At 33.3% G+C, this 15241-nt stretch overlaps 2 protein-coding genes and 1 long non-coding RNA gene across 3 annotated transcripts in view; all 3 read right to left on the bottom strand.

Annotated features, from left to right (window-relative positions):
* LOC111630521 overlaps positions 1–13367 on the bottom strand; it is a 24806-nt gene extending 11439 nt beyond the window's left edge. Inside the window, exons 1-11 of the mRNA XM_023374638.1 lie at positions 13271–13367; positions 13130–13203; positions 12973–13048; positions 12780–12900; positions 12537–12712; positions 12293–12469; positions 11552–11625; positions 11419–11494; positions 9653–9773; positions 9411–9586; positions 9204–9343 (exon numbers count right to left, since the gene is read on the bottom strand). Coding sequence (XP_023230406.1) covers positions 9204–9343; positions 9411–9586; positions 9653–9773; positions 11419–11494; positions 11552–11625; positions 12293–12469; positions 12537–12712; positions 12780–12900; positions 12973–13048; positions 13130–13203; positions 13271–13316 — 1257 coding nt within the window. The 5' untranslated portion in view covers positions 13317–13367. The remainder of the gene's footprint in view (positions 1–9203; positions 9344–9410; positions 9587–9652; positions 9774–11418; positions 11495–11551; positions 11626–12292; positions 12470–12536; positions 12713–12779; positions 12901–12972; positions 13049–13129; positions 13204–13270) is intronic.
* LOC111630544 (astacin-like metalloprotease toxin 5) lies at positions 9070–10239 on the bottom strand. Its single transcript, XM_023374655.1, has 6 exons — positions 10143–10239; positions 10002–10075; positions 9845–9920; positions 9653–9773; positions 9411–9586; positions 9070–9343 (listed from the first exon to the last, which is right to left on the bottom strand). Exons 1-6 carry the CDS (start codon positions 10186–10188, stop codon positions 9120–9122), a joined length of 717 nt encoding a protein of 238 aa, XP_023230423.1. The 5' UTR covers positions 10189–10239; the 3' UTR covers positions 9070–9119.
* LOC111630545 lies at positions 11232–11801 on the bottom strand. Its single transcript, XR_002757544.1, has 3 exons — positions 11709–11801; positions 11419–11625; positions 11232–11341 (listed from the first exon to the last, which is right to left on the bottom strand). It is a non-coding gene; the product is annotated as an uncharacterized LOC111630545 (long non-coding RNA).
* Positions 13368–15241: the final 1874 nt, after the last annotated feature.

The following is a 15241-nucleotide window of genomic DNA, read 5'->3' as shown; positions in this document are numbered from 1 at the left end:
AATTCCACAAATAAGCATATGCTATCAATATTATAGAACAATAAATATTAAACTATTGATATTTATTTCGTGTGTATAGAACCACATGCGGCTAACTCTAGACTATGCAATTTGTATCTGTTACATTGAACACGGTTCTACTTGGGTCCACTAAGAGATATGTAAAATTTCAAACGATTTGTGTACCTGTACTTTGCATCATACAAAATAGCAAATTACTCGTGTTTTGATCAAATTGTCAAATTCAGTTTTCTGCAAATTACGATTTATTACTTAGGAGCTTATTTTTATATACCAAGGAATTATTTTTTAATTTTGTAATTCAATTTACTGTGTAAACTATTGATTTCACAAAGAAGTCATTTGTTGAACAACCTAAACAGTTTCCTGAAGACTGTTCCTTACTCAATGACACGAAGAATGAATTGATGAGCTACAGCAACGCAGCATGCAGGCGTTCTGTCAAGCGAGTTCTTTCCAGCTAGCCAGCTAGTTGGGGTTTCGTGCCGAACCCCAATCTGCAGGCCATCTGGAGTTTTCTGTGTATTCTTCACGTGTATAATTCCTAAATAGGGGCCAGTTTTTAGCACAGTTTTTTTCGGGGGTATTCTTCCCTGGTAAATTGCCCGTATGTTGAGTTACCATATCTTATCAGATCAAACCAAACTATATTTATCTGATATAATATTGACGTCTGGGATATTGATATATTTTTAAAACAGCTCAAACAAAATATTATCTAAATAGATAATCTAAAGAAGAAAATATAATCTAAATACTTAGATTATACAGCGAAAAACATGGACGTCAACAATTCCCATTTCATATGTCATTCACTTGCCATCATTCTGTCGAACATATCAAAGTATATGTTCCGTGTATCATAAGACTTGTGTTCCTCCTGAAGGCTTTGACTTCCTCCTGTTCAGCCCAAATTTTATGTGAATATCATCTTACGTATAGAATCCGTCGAACTATTGTTTCGTTTACCGTAGCTTTTGCAGCACCGGACACAAGTATGTTCACATGTCGAATTTCAATTTTAGTTTCTTAATTATTTATAAAATAATTTTCTGAAGAAATGCCACCTCACGCATAAGCTTACTTTGCTACTACGTGCAATTGGCCTTGCTTATATTATAGTTGCTGTTGAAAACTCATATAGTTTGCGCAAATGGATAGTTTATTATTTAACAACCTATAGTTAAGATATGCATTATTAATTTATATGAAGACAATGAAAAAGAGAAAAAAACAACGCCAGTCGTTTATACGAAATGCTTAGACTTACAATAGGTTAAAAACAAAACAATAATTAATTAATAGTACCGATTTTATCGTACAAAGATGTTAGACCACAGATTGACAGACATGATTTTAGGTGTGTTTGGTGGTGCGAGAGATGAAGATGAAAGTTACTATTGTATGTGCACTTGTCGTTAGTATTGTCCAAATAAGAACTGAGCAATATTTACGATGGTAATGATTCCGTAGTGAGTTTGACATGGCCAGTTCAGTTCATTTCTAAGTTGTTTGTGGTAGTTATACACTGCCACAAACAACACAGGTCGAGTTTATAAAAAGTTTTGCTTTCGTCTTTCTTTAATGCTTACTTTTTTCTCCTCCGTTTCTGATGGCTGATGTACAGCTTAGATTTCTGGTGCACTATATCCCCTGCATCCTTGTGGCTGGGTGTACTTAGTGTGCTCTTACAGGAGATTGTTAAAATGGTTTTTAAAGTTGACCTGTAAAGAGAGTTTAGAGCATCTAACTAGTGATCGTCGAACTCTAAAAGATCTTATCAATAGTACGCATCGCGTACACTGTATCCGAAAACCTTTTTCTCATGTTCTTCTCATCATTCATCGGTGTGACACACACTAACGTACTTACGTGCTCGCACAAAAAATCCAAATTAGTTAGATCAGGTTATCTCGGTGGCCCTGTTTGTGGGAAAGATATTTTCCAAGAACTCACGAACAAATGTGCTGGGCACTGATCATGTTGAAAGCACCCACGTTGTCTCATTTGCCAAGGAATTGTCCTCCAGTAAAAGCAGAGGATTTCCTGGAGAAACGGAAGAATGAAAATATATACATGTAATTTAAAAAAAGTAAATGATAGTTATTACTTTATCTAATACTAGTCACACAATGTTTTAATTAATTTTATAAGAATTGGCAGCATACTTATCAGTTAATTTTCGTACGCAACATTTAATTTTCGGAGACGAAATAGAATATAATTTAGAAGAAATCGTAACTAGAAAAATTCTTAATATTTACTGTTTAGCATAATGAACAGAGGGACGAGATACTAAAAGTGCTCTTTGAAGCTTAAACTAGTATTCATTCACATTACTCGTTTTTCTCACCAAAATATTTCTAGTGACTTGACCACCAGTGACCGTGTTTAGTTCTATTTATTTATAATACATAAAAATGGAAATGGGTGAACCCTGTTTCCAACGCTTATAAAAATTAAGTATAAAAATTTAATTCACCTCTCTGCCATTCTGAATAGAGAAATTCTTACTGTAACTAGGTCATCAGGAAAACAAAAATTTCATATATCAATCAATTCAGATAATCAGATTCAAAATTTACTGTTGTTCCGTTTTTCTATGGAACAGAGAACCCATCATATGCATGCAACTTATTTCATGCATATGATGGGTTTCTCTATTCTATAGAATTTCTGGTATTTTTTCATTAGTGGACACTAAAAGTGCCATTAAAATAACATTACTTTAGGTCTGAATCTGACGTTCCGGTATAGTTAATCGAAACCTCCTGCCTCTCTTCTTTACACATCTGATCTCGTTGTTCATCTATCTAATCGAGATATCTGTCGTTCTCAAGATTAAGGAAAGACAGACGGACGGACGGACGGACGGCCAACAGTGGGAATTTACAATATGCAAATCTACAATTTTTTCAAATTACAGTCCAATACGTAATAAAAGCATTTTTACCCACTTTGTATACCCGTAAAAACTACGTAACAACTTACGTAAAAAAAAAAAAAAAATTTTCTTCATTATGGCAAGTGCACTAATATAAAATTTACAAACAACATACAATAAAATTGATTTAAGAAAGATTTAAAAGACACTATCATCATTTACTTATTGTTTTATTATTTACAAAAATATTTACATTAAAAATAATATTTTCATGGTATTATCAGACGGATCTCCGAAGAAGCAAATATTTTACATATCTCATTGGATTCAAAACGTTTATTAAAGGTTTTCTGCAGTTTATAATTTTGAAACACTTAGATTACACAAAACAAAAGTTTAAAATAAAATAAGACGTAGAGTTTTCTACAAATGATTCAATAATAGGCACGAGGTAACAATACAGTTTTATTGTTAAGATGTATTCTTTTCCAAGAAAGATTTCCTCTGCAATGTTTTGCGTTTATATTTTAATATCTATTATATCCTCTCGGCAAGTTTCGTCTAGACATTTGTATCCAAAAAAACACAAAACAGAAGACAACAATTATGTCCGTATGTTTCGTGTGAAACGAGATCCACAAAAATTTCGAAAGTTTGCCAAAGATCGCAACTATTTAACGTATCTGTATCGACTCTTATCACGTCCAACGACCAAATATGATATCAACGTGTCATCCGAAAATGGATTTTCCACGACAAAAATAACGACAACAGCGGGGACATTAGAGACACAAACAGATTGGTTGAGACTCGTATTGCAAACGATGAGAGGTAAAAAATTCCAAGAAATACAAGATCTCTTCGAGAATGAAAGCATAGACAAGTTCGTATCAACTGCACCCAACATTGGAATAGATACCAATTGGAGTACGTCATCAAATACAACTAATATGATTGTATATTACTTTCTAATCACCTCTACTTTAATTGTTTGTTCAATATTCATCCAACTGTGTAGAATGCATTCTCGCCAGAAACCTGATTTTTCTGCACGTTCAATCAGAAAATCGATTGCATAGAAATACAAACCGATGAGAAAATTTTATCAGTCAGAGAAGACGAGTTTGTCTCATTTCAATTACAGAATGGCACACGTTAGTTATTCACAAAAGTTCAACGAATAATCGAAGATTTAGACGAGAAAGAAATCGAACTGTTGACTTCGTTCCTTATTACAAAGCATAAAACGAAACCACGAATAATTTTTCATAACGAATAAGAATTCATTTACGATTTGAAAACTTAAAAAAGTGTTGAGAAAATGAGAAGATTCTTTTCCTCAACTGGAAATTAATGAAAACTAAACGATCTGAAATTGGTTGTGTGCCGTGTTTTCGTTTCTACAATGGCGCCGTTAATGGATTGTTTTTTTATTTGAATGTTTTGAACTTTTCGTTAATTTTGTATTAAATATTCTCTTCCTGAGAATACATATTTTTGTTTCTCATATTCCATGAGACGTTATGCAGATTCCATGTGTTCTTCTCTTTCATTTTGTTTACTTAATTTATTTATTTTACTGTATTGAATAAATAAATGAATATTATTTCAAAAAATTATTTTATTTGCGTGTGTTATTTTTGCATTTATATTTTTTGCCACTATTTAATTTACAAATTATAGAAAGTCAGACAGACTTTGCAAGTGATAGTCCACACTTTAAAAGGTGTTGGATAACATTTTCTAAATAACAGACCAATTGTGAATGTATTAAGTTCCCATTTCCAAAATTGTTTTTCAAAAAACAAAGCATACTTTTTGAGAATAAGACACATATTTCGTCATAAGAAGCGAGTTTAACTAACGTCTATTGTTGAATGTTAATGGCGCATGCTGCAAAGACCAGATGGTTGTGGAAATATTTCAACAGACTTGAAAATTTTTCAAACGCTGTACTTTTCTGTAACTGTTTGAACTTACTTAAAAAAATAAATTCAGTTATAGATTAGCGCAGTTCTTCACCAAGTGACAGGTAAGCATATGCAGAAAGTAATCCTGTTTGCTTTTCTGTTTGGAATAGCCGCTTGCGAAATAAAAAACGAATTCAATTATTATATTTGACAATAGTGCACGCTTTATTCAACAATGGAAACTTTGTTTTGTACTGCGACATATAGTAAACAATTTCGGGAATCAATTACCTTCTTCGTTTTTGATAGTGCATCTGCTTTTATAGATATGCGAGGTTTGCCGATTGGGGAGAAAGTGTCGCGACAGTCGAGCGGTCAGTACTGTCGTGTGGGAGTGAAAAAACTTACTGAGACAGGTTCTCCATCGTATACCGTTTAATAAATATGAAAATTTTTCTTACAACAAATCCTTAAAACGGCGTAACACCTATCCAAAGTCGAGCAACAAGTTCGTAACACTAAAAGTTCAACTGTTCTGACGATAGTTTTTCTTCCGACGATGGAGGCGTGAAGACGTCGACTCCGGGCTGCACAATACTATTTGAACCGAGGTCTTCTATCTACAAGGTTGCCTTTAACGATCTTGATGGCACGGGAAGGTGAAGACAAGTCCTCCGAATATCTGACAAGTTCTCGTGTTAGAATGTCTGGATGACAAGAATCCTGGAGAGGAGCACTGCGAACCAAAGGCCAAGAACTACGAACCAAGAACGTCACATCCTTTTCCTGAGCGGTTTTTAAAGTTTTTTCTCTGTCCCAGATCGAACATTCCGATAGGTCGATGCCGATTTACCCCCGCTTTCTAATTGGTCCCCCTCCTCGTTACGAATTGTAACGAGATCGGTGCCCAGATCGTGGGGTGAGTCAACTCCGACTGACAATTTGATTCCTATCGAAGATCTAAGTACGTACTCAAATTCATCTATTGTTTTAACCTGAGTAGTTCGACTTTCTTAGAAATTTTTACAGATATGTCCTTATATGGACATAAAATATTAATTTTCCGTTCAACTGTTTCCTTTTACAATATTATAAGAATAATAATTATAATTATAAAAATTTTTTTCCATACGAAATTAAAACATTTGCTGTGCACGAATTTCGACCTACTTCCGGAGCTTCACAGATAGTTAGAATATGCGAAAGAGTACCAAGTACACTAAGCCATATGATCATCCTTTGCATCTGTCTGTGCATCCGGCGCAGGTTAATAAGTGATTAGTAACGCGCCAAGGTGTATTCTGTAAGAAATTACATCCAGAGTGGGTCCCAGTTCCCTTCTCTGGGGCGCGATGTTACGCGAAGGGAAATGCCTTCCGGGAGGTCTTGTAAGGGAAACTGATCCCTATTCAGGTGTTACAAACGTGGAGAAAACCCAGAAAACTCCACGTGGCCAGTACGTCCGATCGCGGCGCGAACTCGCGACCGAACTCCCAGTGTTTAGCGACAGAACTGCTCGGCCACGCGTCGACATCCTATACATAATAATTACGAAACTGTAAGAAACATTTTGAAAAATTATGTTTATTTCACNCAAATATGATATCAATGTGTCATCCGAAAATGGATTTTCCACGACAAAAATACCGACAACAGCGAGGACATTAGAGACACAAACAGATTGGTTGAGACTCGTATTGCAAACGATGAGAGGTAAAAAATTCCAAGAAATACAAGATCTCATCGAGAATGAAACCACGGACAAGTTTGTATCAACTGCACCCAACGTTGGAATAGATACCAATAGGACTACGTCATCAAACCCAACTAATATGATTCTATATTACTTTCTAATCACCTCTACTTTAATTGTTTGTGCAATATTCATCCAACTGTGTAGAATAAATTCTCGCCAGAAACCTGATTTGTCTGCACGTTCAATCAGAAAATCGATTGCATAGGAATACAAACCGATGAGAAAATTTCATCAGTCAGAGAAAACGAGTTTGTCTCATTTCAATTACAGAATGGCACACATTAGTCATTCATAAAAGTTTAACGAATAATCGAAGATTTAGACGAGGAATAAATCGAACTGTTGACTTCGTTCCTTATTACAGAGCATAAAACGAAACCACGAATAATTTTTCATAACCAATAAGAATTCATTTACGATTTGAAAACTTAAAAAAGTGTTGAGAAAATGAGAAGATTCTTTTCCTCAACTGGAAATTAATGAAAACTAAACGATCTGCAATTGGTTGTGTGCCTTGTTTTCTTTTCTACAATGGCACCGTTAATGGATTGTTTCTTTATTTGAAAGTTTTTAACTTTGAGTTAATTTTATATTAAATATTCTCTTCCCGAGAAGACATGTTATGGTCACTCATATTCCAAGTGACGTTATGTCGATTTCAATCGATCTTTTCTTTCATTTTGTTTACTAAACAAATTATTTTACTGTATTGAATAAATAAATAAACATGATTTCAAAAAATTATTTTATTTTGTGTGTTATTTTTTATTTGCATTCCTTGCCACTATTTTGTGAGAGCCGAACTTGGTGAAATGATTTGTTTATTTATTTTGTTGAAAAAAAGTAATTTTTAAGGTTTAGGGAGATAAACAACAAACCGACATTTTAAAGAATAATAAAATTGTTTTCCTACGGACTTACTTCCTGGTTGAAGATGATACATGGAATGTGTCACTCGGAATCTACGAAAAGAAGAAAGAAAACACTATTGGTCAGTGGTGAAAAATAATCCTAATAAGGCAGTGGAAAAACCCAATGATGGCCCCCTTTATAAAAAGGAAGGGTCGATGCGTCAAAGACTGTCTCCAGAGTTGAGTGAACTGTAGGATTATGTGTGTGGATTAATAGCAGCTGCCATTGGATGTCCTAATCGCCGCCGTGTGGGAAGACCACCGCTTAAAGGAACATCGTTGTCGTTCTAAAGAACTTTGTGCCATCTCGAGACTAAATTTCCAACTATTCTACAACTTATATCAAGGTATTTATCCTTGCATGAAATAAATGTAAACTCTCTCTCTCTCATTAGTACTTGTTATCGGGAGAATAATAGCTACGTTAATTGTAATCCAACATGAATTGTATATAGCTAAAGTAGAATAATAAACGGGTATCATGTATACACAGAAAATCTGTAGAGTGTAATTCCTATGATTCTGTCCTTCCGCCTCCACTCCGGAACCAAAAGTCCACACACGCGACCGTTCGCGTAACGAAAAATTAACGGCCAATTTGGTTTCTGTGTCTGTCCACAAGACACAGTGGTGTCATCCTGACAGGGCGCTAAAGAGGTGCCGAAACTGCGATCACAATTTAATTTACAAATTATAGAAAGTTAGACAGACTTTGCAAGTAATAGTCCACACTTTATAAGATGTTGGATAACATTTTCTAAGTAACAGACCAATTGTCAATATATTAAGTTCCCATTTCCAAAAGTGTTTTTCAAAAAACAAAGCATACTTTTTGAGAATAAGACACATATTTCGTCATAAGAAGAGAGTTCAGCTAACGTCTATTGCTGAAAGTTAATAGCGTTTACTGTAAACAGATGTTAGTTGTGGAAATAATTCGACTTGAAAATTTTTCAAACGCTGTACTTTTCTGTAACTCTTTGAAGTTGTTTCAAATAATAAAAGTGCTTCTAAACTAGCGTAGTATTTTACGAAGTGGAGGTAAGCATATGCAGAAAGTTATCCTGTTTGTTTTTCTGCGTGAAATAGTCGCTTGCGAAATAAAAAACGAATTCAATTCTTATATTTGACAATAGTGCACGCTTTCTGCAATGATGGAAACTTTGTTTTCTACTGCGACATATAGTAAACAATTTCGGGAATCAATTACCTTCTTTTCTGATAGTGCATCTGCTTTTATAAATAGTTTGCGAAAGAGTGCCAAGTACACTAAGCCATATCATCATCCTCTGCATCTGGCGCAGGTTAATAAGTGGTTAGTAACGCGCCAAGGTGTATTCTGGGGGAAATTACATCTAGAGTGGTTCCCAGTTGCCTTCTCTGGGGCGCGATGTTACGCGAAGGGAAATGCCTTCCGGGAGGTCTTGTAAGGGAAATTGATCCCGATTCAGGTGTTACAAACGCGGAGAAAACCCGGAAAAACCCACGTGGCAAGTACGTCCGATCGCGGCGCGAACCCGCGACCGAATTCCCAGTGTTTAGCGACAGAACCACTCGGCCACTGGTGGGCGTCCTCTACGTAATAATTACGAACATTTTGAAAAATTATGTTTATTTCGCAACAAATTATGACATGTTTATTCACATTCGTACAATCTTTTAATTCTGTAAACATCGCTAGGAGATAAACCAATCTTATCATCTGGTGGCCCCAACTTAACTCCTGATTTAGCTTCCATAGCCACAGAGTTACCATCCTTAGAAGCATCATAATTCTCATAAATCATGATGGATTCGGGATCGAAATCATTATAAATAGTAATTAAATTCGGATCAATAATTTCAAATTGATCTAAATAATCTAACAATATTAAAATTTGTATTACTTTATAGAAACTAAACGAAAATATGTGATAATTATAACTTACCTTCATCTATGTTGTCCCAATGAATAAAGAGATAATTGTCCCTATCAGGTCGACTATGTTCGTGATGGAATCCAAGCGCGTGACAAATTTCATGCAGAATAATAACTATGGATTCACATCCTTCTCCGAGAGATAGATGTTGTTCACCTTTAACTCGACCAACATGTGAATTACAACTAAATTAAGTGTAAGAATATTATAAAATAGACAAGACATATTTTAATTAGTAGAGAAAAATTTACCCGTCTCCCTTAATGAATAAGATATAATCTGGTTCATATTGTCTTTGTTTGCAAGTGATGCAACCTCCTGTTGCATTATTTATGTGATTCATTGCTTTTGTTATCAAATGCGTTATATTTTCTATTATAAAAAGTTTTAATTGAATTAATAAAATAATTTTACTCATATTAACTTCGTAAAAGTCACACAACCTAAATCTGGATCTATAGAATAATACACTATCCCGCCTTTCCAGCGTAGTGAAAGATCCCTTACGGCATTTCTTTCCTAAATTTTAATTATAATTGCTTATTTTTATTAAAGTTAAATTAAATTTTAATTGTTAAGTATTTAAACAAGTAAAGTTACGTTATTGTCTTCGATTCCTACAATGTCTCCTTCGAAAAGGTTAGGATTTTGTAAAGCTTTGGAAGGAAAGTCGACTATAAACAGTAAAATATTACATTTTTAATACAAATTTTAAATCAGTAAAAAGAAATAAAATGTTACCGTGTCTGGCAAAAGTCACCGCGAGCAAGGCAAATAAGAGTAACATTTGTATTCGAGTTATCAATAACGCACCACACTTGAGTCTTCATAAGTGAATTGAATGTGCCTATTTATGCAGTTGCTTTCTATAATCTAATCGGAAGTCATTATAAGTAATTACTTCAAAAATAATTTAATAATTGTTTAAGATGTCCACTTTATCTGATAGACATATCAAAATGTTTTATAATTCCACAAATAAGCATATGCTATCAATATTATAGAACAATAAATATTAAACTATTGATATTTATTTCGTGTGTATAGAACCACATGCGGCTAACTCTAGACTATGCAATTTGTATCTGTTACATTGAACACGGTTCTACTTGGGTCCACTAAGAGATATGTAAAATTTCAAACGATTTGTGTACCTGTACTTTGCATCATACAAAATAGCAAATTACTCGTGTTTTGATCAAATTGTCAAATTCAGTTTTCTGCAAATTACGATTTATTACTTAGGAGCTTATTTTTATATACCAAGGAATTATTTTTTAATTTTGTAATTCAATTTACTGTGTAAACTATTGATTTCATAAAGAAGTCATTCGTTGAACAACCTAAACAGTTTCCTGAAGACTGTTCCTTACTCAATGACACGAAGAATGAATTGATGAGCTACAGCAACGCAGCATGCAGGCGTTCTGTCAAGCGAGTTCTTTCCAGCTGGCCAGCTAGTTGGGGTTTCGTGCCGAACCCCAATCTGCAGGCCATCTGGAGTTTTCTGTGTATTCTTCACGTGTATAATTCCTAAATAGGGGCCAGTTTTTAGCACAGTTTTTTTCGGGGGTATTCTTCCCTGGTAAATTGCCCGTATGTTGAGTTACCATATCTTATCAGATCAAACCAAACTATATTTATCTGATATAATATTGACGTCTGGGATATTGATATATTTTTAAAACAGCTCAAACAAAATATTATCTAAATAGATAATCTAAAGAAGAAAATATAATCTAAATACTTAGATTATACGGCGAAAAACATGGACGTCAACAATTCCCATTTCATGTCATTAACTTGCCATCATTCTGTCGANTCTTCTTTAATGAATAAGATATAATCTGGTTCATATTGTCTTTGTTTGAAAGTGATGCATCCTCCTGTTGCATTATTTATGTGATTCATTGCTTCTGTGATTAAATCAGTTATATTTTCTATTATAAAAATATTAAATAAAATTAATAAAATTATTTATTGATGTTAAGTATAGAATATGTTTAAGTAAAATAACCTAAAGATGGGTGGATAGTATAATACACTATTCCTCCTTTCCAGCGAAGTGAAAGATCCCTTACAGCATTTCTCACCTAAATTTAAATATAAATTAATTTAATTAACTAAGCGTTGAAAATAAACAAACTTACATTTCTGTTCCGAATTCCGATAATGTCTCCTTGGAAAAGATGAGGATTTTGTAAAGTCTTGGATGGAAGGTCGACTAGAAAATTGTAAAAATATCGCAATGTTTTGAATGTAAAATTTTAAACATAAATGTTAAATTATAAAGAAGAAAAATGTTACCGTATCTGGCAAAAGACACCGTAAACAAAGCAAATAAGAGATACATTTCTAATGAAGTTATCAGTAATGCTGCACTCTCTTGAGTTTTCACTAAGTGAATTGAATGTCTCTTCATCTACACAATAGTCTTCTATAATCTATTCGAAAATCAATATAAATAATTACTATTACAGTAAGTTTAATAAATCTTTAAGACTTTATCCCATAGAGATATAAAATTTGTTATAATTTAATAAATAATCATAAATTATCAACATTATGTAAAAATAAATATTAAAGAATTGTAAATTATTTTCGTGTGTATTGAAGTACATTCGGCTAACTCTAGATTTCGCAGTTTTTCATCTGTTATATTGAACACGTTGTATTATGTCCATACGGATATTAAAAATTCTAAACAGTCTGAAATTGAACATTTAATAACATAAAACAGCAAATTTCTGATAGCGATTCGAAGTTTCATCCTATTTTGAAAATTCCGTGTTTTGAAAATCGCAGTTTCTTACTTAGCCGCTTAGTGATTCTATAACAACGAATTATTTTTCAATTTATAATTCTATGCATGGTTTTAATAAAGAAATTACTCGTAGAAAAACGTAAGTCTGGTGGCCCCAACTTAACTCCTGATTTAGCTTCCATAGCCACAGAGTTACCATCCTTAGAAGCATCATAATTCTCATAAATCATGACGGATTTGTAATCGAAATCATTATAAATAGTAATTAAATTTGGATCAATAGTTTCAAATTGATCTAAATAATCTAACAATATCGAAATTTGTATTACTTTATAGAAACTGAACGACAATATGTAAAAATGATAACGTACCTTCATCTATGTTGTCCCAATAAATAATTAGATAATTGTCTCTATCAGGCCGCATATGTTCGTGATAGAAGCCAAGCGCGTGAACAATTTCATGCACAATAGTACCTACGTATTCACATCCTTCTCCGAGAGACAGATATTGTTCACCTTTAACTCGACCAATATATGAATTACAACTGAATTAAGTGTAAGAATATCATAGATTTGATAACACATATTTTAATTAGTAAAAAAAAAATTTACCCTTCTTCTTTAATGAATAAGATATAATCTGGTTCATATTGTCTTTGTTTGAAAGTGATGCATCCTCCTGTTGCATTATTTATGTGATTCATTGCTTCTGTTATCAAATCAGTTATATTTTCTATTATAAAAAAGATTTAATTGAATTAATAAAATAATTTTACTCATATTAACTTCGTAAAAGTCACACAACCTAAATCTGGATCTATAGAATAATACACTATCCCGCCTTTCCAGCGTAGTGAAAGATCCCTTACGGCATTTCTTTCCTAAATTTTAATTATAATTGCTTATTTTTATTAAAGTTAAATTAAATTTTAATTGTTAAGTATTTAAACAAGTAAAGTTACGTTATTGTCTTCGATTCCTACAATGTCTCCTTCGAAAAGGTTAGGATTTTGTAAAGCTTTGGAAGGAAAGTCGACTATAAACAGTAAAATATTACATTTTTAATACAAATTTTAAATCAGTAAAAAGAAATAAAATGTTACCGTGTCTGGCAAAAGTCACCGCGAGCAAGGCAAATAAGAGTAACATTTGTATTCGAGTTATCAATAACGCACCACACTTGAGTCTTCATAAGTGAATTGAATGTGCCTATTTATGCAGTTGCTTTCTATAATCTAATCGGAAGTCATTATAAGTAATTACTTCAAAAATAATTTAATAATTGTTTAAGATGTCCACTTTATCTGATAGACATATCAAAATGTTTTATAATTCCACAAATAAGCATATGCTATCAATATTATAGAACAATAAATATTAAACTATTGATATTTATTTCGTGTGTATAGAACCACATGCGGCTAACTCTAGACTATGCAATTTGTATCTGTTACATTGAACACGGTTCTACTTGGGTCCACTAAGAGATATGTAAAATTTCAAACGATTTGTGTACCTGTACTTTGCATCATACAAAATAGCAAATTACTCGTGTTTTGATCAAATTGTCAAATTCAGTTTTCTGCAAATTACGATTTATTACTTAGGAGCTTATTTTTATATACCAAGGAATTATTTTTTAATTTTGTAATTCAATTTACTGTGTAAACTATTGATTTCATAAAGAAGTCATTCGTTGAACAACCTAAACAGTTTCCTGAAGACTGTTCCTTACTCAATGACACGAAGAATGAATTGATGAGCTACAGCAACGCAGCATGCAGGCGTTCTGTCAAGCGAGTTCTTTCCAGCTGGCCAGCTAGTTGGGGTTTCGTGCCGAACCCCAATCTGCAGGCCATCTGGAGTTTTCTGTGTATTCTTCACGTGTATAATTCCTAAATAGGGGCCAGTTTTTAGCACAGTTTTTTTCGGGGGTATTCTTCCCTGGTAAATTGCCCGTATGTTGAGTTACCATATCTTATCAGATCAAACCAAACTATATTTATCTGATATAATATTGACGTCTGGGATATTGATATATTTTTAAAACAGCTCAAACAAAATATTATCTAAATAGATAATCTAAAGAAGAAAATATAATCTAAATACTTAGATTATACAGCGAAAAACATGGACGTCAACAATTCCCATTTCATATGTCATTCACTTGCCATCATTCTGTCGAACATATCAAAGTATATGTTCCGTGTATCATAAGACTTGTGTTCCTCCTGAAGGCTTTGACTTCCTCCTGTTCAGCCCAAATTTTATGTGAATATCATCTTACGTATAGAATCCGTCGAACTATTGTTTCGTTTACCGTAGCTTTTGCAGCACCGGACACAAGTATGTTCACATGTCGAATTTCAATTTTAGTTTCTTAATTATTTATAAAATAATTTTCTGAAGAAATGCCACCTCACGCATAAGCTTACTTTGCTACTACGTGCAATTGGCCTTGCTTATATTATAGTTGCTGTTGAAAACTCATATAGTTTGCGCAAATGGATAGTTTATTATTTAACAACCTATAGTTAAGATATGCATTATTAATTTATATGAAGACAATGAAAAAGAGAAAAAAACAACGCCAGTCGTTTATACGAAATGCTTAGACTTACAATAGGTTAAAAACAAAACAATAATTAATTAATAGTACCGATTTTATCGTACAAAGATGTTAGACCACAGATTGACAGACATGATTTTAGGTGTGTTTGGTGGTGCGAGAGATGAAGATGAAAGTTACTATTGTATGTGCACTTGTCGTTAGTATTGTCCAAATAAGAACTGAGCAATATTTACGATGGTAATGATTCCGTAGTGAGTTTGACATGGCCAGTTCAGTTCATTTCTAAGTTGTTTGTGGTAGTTATACACTGCCACAAACAACACAGGTCGAGTTTATAAAAAGTTTTGCTTTCGTCTTTCTTTAATGCTTACTTTTTTCTCCTCCGTTTCTGATGGCTGATGTACAGCTTAGATTTCTGGTGCACTATATCCCCTGCATCCTTGTGGCTGGGTGTACTTAGTGTGCTCTTACAGGAGATTGTTAAAATGGTTTTTAAAGTTGA

This window comes from Centruroides sculpturatus, unplaced genomic scaffold (genome assembly GCF_000671375.1).
Source record: "Centruroides sculpturatus isolate CEXI.00-Female unplaced genomic scaffold, Cexi_2.0 scaffold587, whole genome shotgun sequence".
NCBI classification, from domain to species: Eukaryota; Metazoa; Arthropoda; class Arachnida; order Scorpiones; family Buthidae; genus Centruroides; species Centruroides sculpturatus.
This window is presented reverse-complemented; position numbering and strand designations above follow the sequence as displayed.

Bases quoted from the DNA above. Each gene is read 5' to 3' on its own strand.
- LOC111630544 (XM_023374655.1), bottom strand. From the start codon at position 10,188: ATGTTACTCTTATTTGCCTTGCTCGCGGTGACTTTTGCCAGACACG. The intron at 9,774-9,844 runs GTTGTGTGACTT...TTTTTATAATAG, and splicing joins TTCTATAGATCCAGATTTAG to AAAATATAACGCATTTGATA. The intron at 9,344-9,410 runs GTAAGTTATAAT...TAATATTGTTAG, and splicing joins TTGGGACAACATAGATGAAG to ATTATTTAGATCAATTTGAA.